At 42.8% G+C, this 9690-nt stretch overlaps 3 protein-coding genes and 1 long non-coding RNA gene across 4 annotated transcripts in view; 2 read left to right on the top strand and 2 right to left on the bottom strand.

Annotated features, from left to right (window-relative positions):
* The window catches only part of LOC101775544 (probable LRR receptor-like serine/threonine-protein kinase At2g16250), a 7582-nt gene extending 7167 nt beyond the window's left edge, over positions 1-415 (bottom strand). The window contains exon 1 of the mRNA XM_022823453.1: positions 157-415. Within this exon, the coding sequence (XP_022679188.1) occupies positions 157-415 (259 nt within the window). The remainder of the gene's footprint in view (positions 1-156) is intronic.
* A 331-nt stretch (positions 416-746) lies between these two features.
* LOC111255863 lies at positions 747-3248 on the top strand. Its single transcript, XM_022823448.1, has 9 exons — positions 747-882; positions 978-1103; positions 1257-1351; positions 1433-1505; positions 1581-1987; positions 2085-2256; positions 2331-2420; positions 2550-2846; positions 2944-3248. Exons 2-9 carry the CDS (start codon positions 1026-1028, stop codon positions 3058-3060), a joined length of 1329 nt encoding a protein of 442 aa, XP_022679183.1. The 5' UTR covers positions 747-882; positions 978-1025; the 3' UTR covers positions 3061-3248.
* A 74-nt stretch (positions 3249-3322) lies between these two features.
* Positions 3323-3842, bottom strand: LOC106804542. Its single transcript, XR_001393336.2, has 3 exons — positions 3707-3842; positions 3487-3612; positions 3323-3333 (listed from the first exon to the last, which is right to left on the bottom strand). It is a non-coding gene; the product is annotated as an uncharacterized LOC106804542 (long non-coding RNA).
* A 3077-nt stretch (positions 3843-6919) lies between these two features.
* LOC101763641 lies at positions 6920-8135 on the top strand. Its single transcript, XM_004981541.2, has 3 exons — positions 6920-7272; positions 7629-7761; positions 7877-8135. Exons 1-3 carry the CDS (start codon positions 7120-7122, stop codon positions 7906-7908), a joined length of 318 nt encoding a protein of 105 aa, XP_004981598.1. The 5' UTR covers positions 6920-7119; the 3' UTR covers positions 7909-8135.
* Positions 8136-9690: the final 1555 nt, after the last annotated feature.

Below are 9690 nucleotides of genomic sequence, written 5' to 3'. Positions count from 1 at the left end.
TCATTCGGGGTAACACGCGGCATTTGAAAAATCTTGGAAACAGGAATCCAGTACTGATGTTTTGTTAGTTTTAAAGCGAAACTACATTAAAAGAGAGCTGAATTCCCGCTGCTCCAGATCAAACCATTTGAGCAAAGATCCATCATCGGGGTGGGCATCCAGTTGAGTCCATCTTGATGTCCTCCATCTTCTCCCACCCAACATCCTCAACGTCGTTCTCCACAACTTCATGGTTTTCCTTCTCCTGACCCGGGCCGTCATCGCTGCTACCATCATTGCTCCTGAATGTTGAGGCCTTGGGTGGTCTCCTTGTGAATGTCTTCCTTCTGATATGCTTAGAAGCATAAGCCGTCGCTGTTCCTTCCAGCTCATCAGCGTCGTCGTAATCAGAATCAGAACCATAAAGGTGCCGCATATATGCCAAGCACTCAACTAGTCAACTTTGAACATGATCAGCATTCAGCGCTTCAATCCTAATGCCCTTAGGAAGGAACCAAACCATGTAATCTTCTTTCCCTTACAGAAAATATTTGTTGCACCGATTGATTTTGTTCACAATCAACGATGGTAGCCATATCATGGTACAGATAGGTGACCATATGGTTACCAAAACTACATTTAGAGAAAGCTTGAAGCCAGATGGCTGGATGAGCTCATTTGTGATGGATGCGCAATGTGAAATCTGGCGCTCACAATGGCCGGACAAGATCATTCTTACTAATTACGCTTCCGTAAGTTCCAACTTCTCTTATCATACTTGTAACTTTTACATAATACATATTCACCATCTCATGAATTTTATAGAAAGAATTGCTGGATCAAAACGGTACAAAATCCCTGGACAAGGAGCTTAATGAAGAAAATGTAAACAACGCTAAACAGGTTTTGCTCTTTTCTATTATATTTTTATTTGATTTAGTTGATTCTGTCAATGGAGGTCCCTGAAACCCTGAATTTGACAAGTTTTTTTTTCCTAGATATTTGTGCCCGTAAATGCAGAAAGAGTGCACTGGATATTGGTTGTAATGGACTTTGATAAACACAAAGTGCAAATCCTAGACTCCTTTGCTTCAGAGACTTATCTTGTCCCTGCTTATAAAGTGGTATGTTATTCCTTCATTCCTGAGCTTCATGTTTACTCCTTTTTAGGGAAATAGCAAAGATGAAAGCTTGCTAGTTATATAATATATATATTACAGTTTTAATTATTTATTTACTTGTTACTGCCGTGTAATGGCATCAATGCATTTATGCAGGCATCACAGCTGGAGTTGTATTTAATGACCAAATTCAACCTGCATACTGGCTATCCTAAGGAGAGGGACTTGAAGTTGGAAAAACAGAAAAACATGTAATTTTTCCTTCCTTAAAGATAACTTAGACATTGAGTTCTTTGCTGCATGTTTACTCATGCTTTGCATTGTTGTTGTAGAAATGACTGTGGGTTTCATGTCCTCTTATACATTCAGCGCTATGGGCGCAGTGACATGTATAAAATTGATACGGTTAGTAACATGCTTGTTAAGTAACAGTGTGATTTGTTTTCATTTTACAAAATATACTTGTGCCTTTAAATGCAGGAGCAAATTTTATGTTACCGTAAGCAGCTTGCTTATGAGCTCAAGCACGAATCCAATGACCATCCTTCCACATCAACCTTGAACCTTGATGATTCACCCCTACATGTGTATTCAGCAAGACCCCCACCAGGAAGATCAACAACCTCCCCATCTGTGTCAGGAAGCTTAAGTGCAACAGAATCTGACCCTTTGGGCGCTAAGAAGCAGTCTGCTGAGGAAGAGGGCACTTCGAGCAATAGATTGGTGCCTAATGAGAAGGAAGAGGGCGCTGCAGCGCACACTAAAAGAAAAGGAAGAAGGACTGAGAAGGCTGTTGGAACACCAGTTGTGTCACAACGCCCAGACACTGGAGCTGCTGCACAGGAGTTATGCAATCTTCTCTTAAAAGCTGACCCTAACAGTGAAAGGTATGCTTTGAAGACTTATTTTGTTTCTTTATGTAAGCATGTCAACCTGTACTTTCTATAGTAACTAATATCATTTCTAAATTGGAAAAAATGACAGCAGCAATCTGATCTCATTTCCCTCACTGAAGATGACAATAAAGGAAGGTGTTACCTTCTTGAGAGATGGCTCGGCCACCATCGAGATGCTCAGAGAAACAATTAAAATCATCAGGGGTTTCGAAGCCAAAAATCCTAATAGATACAAGATAATTGTTGGTCCTATGGACATGGTAAGTTTTCTACTCTGTAGCATAATGATTTTGCTCTGCTTTGCACTCATGTAGTTGTTTTACCATGAGTGCAGTCCACCTTGGACGACACTGGCAGCGAGGCCTTCAAGGATGCAGTGAAGACCCAAATGGTGGTGCCTAGCATTCCACAGGATTGTAAAATGGTAAAATTACTGACTCGTAACCTTAGAGTTTGAATCCCCATGTGCTTTTGTATCACTTTTTGTGACATTTGCAGATTAATTCAAATTTCCATGTGGTATTTTATCTTGCTGCAAAAATGCCATTTGCAGGTATTCCTCCCTGTCAAAAAAGGTAGCAACTGGTTAGTCTATTGCATTAATGGTGTCTGTAAAAGGATAGACTACCTGATCTGCAGCTCAAATGAGGAACCGATGGCTGCTACTGAATTGTGTAAACCACTCTTGAAGGAAGTAGACTTCCATGGTAGAAAAATGTTTGGCTTTATGGACTGGTCACCTGCAGTGGTTCCTTTGGAGAAGAAAATCTCTTCAAGTGATACTGGCTTATTAGCCATGTATTTTATGGAGAAGTACAATGGAAAACAGTTCAGTCTGGAAGACATAGAGATTAGTGTATCACCTTTTTTTTAACCTGCTGATCAATGGATTATTGCTACTGATCAATGGATTATTTTTCATAATGTCTTTATTATTTTATTTACAGACCTGGTCAGAAAGCTACAGGAAATCTCTTCTCTATCTGCTCTTCAGTCAGCGTGTAAACTCCCCCAGCAAGAAGCTTAAGGCGCTCGAGCAGATGACAAAGAAGATGAAAAAATAAGTGGTGGACAATCACTTATTGAGCCACCTATGCATATCACTTATAGTAGCCCCTGAGCAAGAACATTATTCATGTATGTGTTTGATGTAAGAACAATGCCACTAGGGGAAGATGCTTCTCCATGCCACTATTGTTTTTTTTTCTTATTGAACTCAGTAGTTTTCTGTATGAACTTCCGTTTATCAGATACCTAGTTGCACAAGTTAATTTCCAGTCTCTTACTTTATTTTCCAGTCTGAGTTGGCACCAGACCAAGATGAAGAGCTGTGATGCCTGCATAAATGCATTGATGCCATTACACGGCAGTAACAAGTAAATAAATAATTAAAACTGTAATATATATATTATATAACTAGCAAGCTTTCATCTTTGCTATTTCCCTAAAAAGGAGTAAACATGAAGCTCAGGAATGAAGGAATAACATACCACTTTATAAGCAGGGACAAGATAAGTCTCTGAAGCAAAGGAGTCTAGGATTTGCACTTTGTGTTTATCAAAGTCCATTACAACCAATATCCAGTGCACTCTTTCTGCATTTACGGGCACAAATATCTAGGAAAAAAAACTTGTCAAATTCAGGGTTTCAGGGACCTCCATTGACAGAATCAACTAAATCAAATAAAAATATAATAGAAAAGAGCAAAACCTGTTTAGCGTTGTTTACATTTTCTTCATTAAGCTCCTTGTCCAGGGATTTTGTACCGTTTTGATCCAGCAATTCTTTCTATAAAATTCATGAGATGGTGAATATGTATTATGTAAAAGTTACAAGTATGATAAGAGAAGTTGGAACTTACGGAAGCGTAATTAGTAAGAATGATCTTGTCCGGCCATTGTGAGCGCCAGATTTCACATTGCGCATCCATCACAAATGAGCTCATCCAGCCATCTGGCTTCAAGCTTTCTCTAAATGTAGTTTTGGTAACCATATGGTCACCTATCTGTACCATGATATGGCTACCATCGCTGTCATTGTCCACTTCTAAAACATTGGCTTTGTAAAATGGATCCCAAAGATCCAGCGGCCAAATTCTGAAAAGATGAAACATTGGGTTAGGAAAAATGGAATTGATTTGAAAACTATTGCAGCAATACCGATTCATGTTTACCTCATTGTGAGTGCATCAAAAGCTTCCAGGGTGGATTCAATTGATTCCTGTTGTTCTTCTGGCAACATATGTTTCACATCATTAAGATGATCAGCCATATTCTTCATAATTATGTGAATATCCTCTTCATAGTCTGGGAAAGACCCATTTTGCCCCATTTTATCCTCTTCATCAGTGCCACATTCTTTCACCATTCCTTTAATTAGATCAAGAAGTGTTTTCAACGTTTTCTTGTTGTAACCAATGATAGATGGTTTTGTCTTTGGACAGTGAGATGGCACTACGGCCTCGAAGACAGCAATCTGTCACAGAGAAAAACTGTAAATTCCATATTTACTCTACACAAAGGACAGAGAAAAACTGTAAGTTCCATATTTACTCTACACAAAGGAGGAGTTGAAGCTGCTTACCAGTAGAACAAGTGAACAACCAAAAAAATTGGTGTCACTATGCTTGTTCACTATGCAATCTGACAAGTCATCGAATACCACCTTGCACCAATCAGTCTTGGCTACACATTCAAGGTCCCAAGCTAATGCAGCCTGCCTTTCATTCAGATGAAAGCCACTTGCCGGAATCAACACCCGGTTCAGTAGGACCATCAAAAAGCACCTAACTTTGTCTTTTGAGTCAGGAACCTTCTTCATCAAATTGATCAAATTCTTGGCACCAATTAGCGAATTTTTAAAATTGGGCTTCGAAGGGACGTCCTTATTGAGGGTATCGGGATACTGCAAGAACAAATCAAGAACTTGTTTGTGTGCAGATTTTGGCAAAATCACTTTCTCTCCCTCAATTCCGCGTGGAAGGCCTAATATTTCCTCAATCCTCTTAACTGTGACCACAATCCTTTGCTCATTGCTTATATGTGTCACAATTGTGCCATCTACCACTTCTGTTCTATTATATATAATTTCCACAATGTCACGCCTTTTCAAGCTATCCAGATCCAGCCCCATCATGTTATGAAACTTGAGGTCATCTTTCAAGATACGGGTTGCTTCATCACCCAAGAATCCTACTGCTTGGGCAACTGCCTTTAGAGAATCGCATGAAAAATCGTGTGACTTGTGTGCCTTGCGACGTGCGCGTGCGGAGGGTTCTTAGGAATTTCTAATATTTTTTGGCGCAAAACTCTTTAATCCCGATTAGTAATACCAATCGGGACTAAAGACCGAGACCTTTAGTTTTGAATGATTAGTCCCGATTGGAAAAACCGAGATACATGAGGTTTCCCAACCGGAAATAATGCTCGTTTCTCTACAGTGACTATATTCACACACAGTTTGTTATAAGATATTGTAAGGTGTAGCCATCGCATAAAAGGTGAAACCTGCCGAGTTAGTGAGTGCTCACTCGTTTTTCTACCGGTGATTACATACACACACAACTTTGTTATAATATACGATAAGGTGTAGCCATCGCGTAAAAGGTGAAACCTGCCGCTGCTCAAGTTTAATGAGGAGTAATATGCTCTATCTAGTATCTAGAGGCTAGAGCACAGGTTTTTTTTTGAGAGGCTGAGTACATTTTTTCTTAAGAGCTTACTATATTTTACGTGCCTTCTCTCGTTTTGGTCCTAATCCCAATACGAAGTTTCTTTTTCTTTACGGAGGCCCAATCGTGTACAGTCCACCGAAGTTTTTTTTTAATGACAGTCCACCAAAGTTTGTTAAGGCTAGTCCCAGTGTAAAGTTTCATCGCACTGTTTCCAAGGATGCCACATCATCTCATGAGGTGTATTCTCATGAATGAAACAGAGAGTCTCAGTGCATAGTTTCATTTCACGATTTCATAGGATGACCATGATATTTAATTGTAAGGCATGCGATTGGATATGGTTAGATGAAATGAAACTCTATAGCCCCCAATGCAAGTTTCATAGTCTTGGAAACAGTGTATACACAGTTTCATCCTGATGAAACTCCTTCCCTCTCTCACTTCATAACTATCATGCCATGTCATCACATATGCTGATGTGTCACTGTATTTAATGTGCATGAAACCTCTATGAAATCCCCCTGGGATTAGCCTAATTAACTTGTTGGGCCTCGTCATCTCCCTCTCTATCAATATCTCTCAAATGTTTTCCAATAACTAGTTAATAGGGATATTTCAATATCACTTTCACCGTCATTGGAAGAGTTACTTTTGCAGTTTCCCAATAATCTCATCACAATCCAACTACCTTATTGGGAAAGTCACAACTCCTCCTTTATTTAGTGAGAGTTGGGGTGAATTATTGGGTTGTACAATAATTATTGGAAAAAATGAAAGTTAAAGGGAGATTGCTGGAGCACTATTTTCTTATCAACTCTCCTAATATGATATTTGGATTGGGGAAAGAAAGATTGTTGGAAATACTTTTACGTGGGATCAACTCAATTCGCTCTCTCACTATTAGGAGGGTCATCTGAGCCGGTGAATATCGGCATACAGCCGTATGAGAAGCAGTACGAAAAAATTGGCTTTCTAAAAACAATATTAAGATTCTTTTTCAAATAATATTAAGATTATTTTTCAAAAAATACTTAGATATTTTTTTGGAAAAAATTGGAGGAAACGTTCATCTGACACGTAGCTATCGGTGCGGCTTGATTTACAACCTTGCGGCTTGATAATATTTACACGTAGCTAGCAGTACGAGTATAAGAGTAGTAGTAACATTCCTAGATATTTATATTATTTATTAGAAAAGAAGTATTATACTTGTAGTTTCCACCTGAGCCCAACCCGTCCCAAACGCACATAGAACGAGAGAGACGGCGATTGGCGAGAGATCGAGTAGCCCACTGCAACCCGGTCCAAACTCCGGTCCTCCCCTTCCCCCTCAGCCCTTGCGCGCTTCCTCGCCGCCGGGCGTGGTCTCCCTCCCTCCCTCCGAATCTACTCGCGCTCCCAACCTTTCCCCGTCCGCCCGCCTCTGCTCCCAAACAATCAAAATAGTGGCATGGCATCTCGCATCCTCCATGCGCGCGCTGGGGCCTCTGTTGCCGCTCGATCAGTGCGCGCCCACGGCAGACCGATCTTGACTCCTTCAACGGCTTACCCTACGCTGATGGCTGATGCTGGAAGCTGCGCTGGAACAATCCCGGCAATTCAGGTCTGTTTACTTACCTACTTTGTGTTCTTGTGTGGTACATGCAGTGCAAACTCCAGTCCATTGGATCGAAAACCCTTTCATATGTATTTCCAAACACGTTCTAGTTCTCCATGATGCTGTACTGTACCATGGTATTCATATGTTGCAGTATTTAAACATTGCATCCAGATAATGTAACATCAAAACTGAACCTTACTTTACTGTAGCAACCTTTTGTTCCTGCTCCAAGATAATTATCACCCTACCTTCAAGTTGAAACCCTTCTTTCCTCTACCTGTATAAGATGGCTGGTTATATTTATGTGTGATCCAGGACTAGAAAAGTTTATGTTCTTCTAATAGAAGATCTATATGCAGGGCCTTCGTCATTACGGAACACCCTCCAATCATCAGAATGTAGCAGAGCTGAATGAAGCACTGGGAAAGGTGGAGAGGAGGCTGGATGCACTTGAGGGAAAATGTGATGTTGGGCATAAGCCATCCATGAAAGGTATATTCAAGAAATATAAACCGTATGATCTGACACAAAATTAGATACTCTTTATTTAGTATTACTGGACTAACTAAGTTATGCTCACCCCTTTTCTTTTCTTTTCTTTTTGCAGTGACCATAAAGATGTTGGAAGCGTGGACATAACAAAGGAATTTCGTCAAGTAACAGATGGGCTTATGACCGTAGGTTTTAGTCTTACCTTAGGTGTGGCAGTATATTACCATTTATTCTAGATGTTTGCAAGAGCCACTCCACTGTATAAGTGAAGTTAAGATGGTGTGGAATTACTTCTAGAAATGGTGGCTGACAAGCAAATATTTGGTCCTGGCTTAGTTTGTGGAAACGGTTGTGAAGTGGCAATGCTTTTGTAATTTGATGAGCCAATTACCCACTTGTTTTATGCTTTGCCTAACTGGTAAAGCAATGTAGGGTGTTCATGCACCACAAGTTTATCTGTACATGGTTAGTTCATGTAGTACCAATTACCATTATCTGTAATTGGTTGTAATTTAGTCCTGGATTGGAAGGATCTTTAGAGGAACTTCCGCTCAAGTTATTTTTCAGGGGTTAGGTTTATCTGAACGGATTGGAAGGATCTGTGAGTGGTGTTAGCTCTCTTAGGTCTATCTGAACATACAGACTGGATTGGAAGGATCTGCCTGTGGTGGTGTATCTCTAGGAGTTCTTAGGTCTATCTGTGCATGGGTTCTTGGTCCGGAGGTTATGTGGATCATCAATTGACGCAACACAGGCAGTTCGTCTTAAGCTGTATTTTTTTTCCGATTTGCTTTGCCTGTTTCCTTCAATTTAAACAGGATTTCCGTTCAAATATCTCTGTTTTCAGTCTAACAGACACGATCGCAGTACCTCCGTCCGTGCTCGCTTGAATGGCACGCTTTCGCTTCAGTAACCGCAAGCAGCTCAGGGCGCGTTTGGAAACGCCTCGGCGGTTGCTTGTGACGGAGAAAAGCGCAAGCCGCACCCCGGCTCGGACTAGGGGACGGGGCAGGGCAGGTTGCGCGCGCGCGTACAGCCAGCCGTGTTGGTGCCAACCCGTCGTGGTGGGAGATGCAGGCGACATTCGCAGCCTGGGGTGGGGGAGGGCCACACTGAAATCCGGGCCGGGGTCAATCGTGCACGGCGGCCCTACTGCCCGATCCCACGGTCCTCGTCACGTACGTGACGCGGAGGCGGCGGAATCATTCTCGTGCCGGTGGGTGTCGCGTACCCCCGGGCGCCAAATCCGAGTGAGATCGCCGTCGGCGTACGGCCGCCATAATAAAACCTCAAGAAACAGAGGGGAAATCCCAAGCGAGGCACTGTGCGACGCTAGTGGCCCGTGTCCAACTCACGGAACGTACCTCCTCGCGCGATCCGGTGCGATCGGGGCCTGATCTGCTAGAGACGGTGGCCTCTGCAAGCACAGGCACGAAGCATCGGCTCGCCTCAGCTGGTCAAGTTGCCGCACCGCATTTGTTTACGCGGCCGCGGAGATCCTGTCGCGCGCTTGCTCCCACAATCCCACGCGCGCATGTGTCGCGTGCTCTGATCTCTCCGCCTCACCGGTTCGGCGCTCGCTACCACCAGCCTACCAGCGTCCAGGGCCTGGTAGCTCGCCTCTTGTTCGGTTGCTCCCGTGACCGGAGTAACGCGCCTCACGGCCGGCAGCGGTCTGAGGTCTGAGACTCTGACCCGGTCGGCGCCGGTGCCGGAGCAAATGCGAGCACATCAGCGCAGCGCCGACAAGGATGGAAGCGTCCGTACACCGCCGCGGCGGCAGTAAAATATACTACTAGCAGAGCAGAGCTTGCAGGGGTAGGCAAAAGGCAGGCAAAAGGACACTGGGCGCTAGATTCCATTCGTTCCACTCCACCGGCGCCATGATTCGGCCGTGATTAGATTAGACGAGACGCGCCCCGCCCGGGT

Source organism: Setaria italica, chromosome IX (assembly GCF_000263155.2).
Source record: "Setaria italica strain Yugu1 chromosome IX, Setaria_italica_v2.0, whole genome shotgun sequence".
In the NCBI taxonomy this organism is placed as follows: domain Eukaryota; kingdom Viridiplantae; phylum Streptophyta; class Magnoliopsida; order Poales; family Poaceae; genus Setaria; species Setaria italica.
Note: the sequence above shows the minus strand (reverse complement) of the source record. Positions and strands in the feature narration are given on the sequence as shown.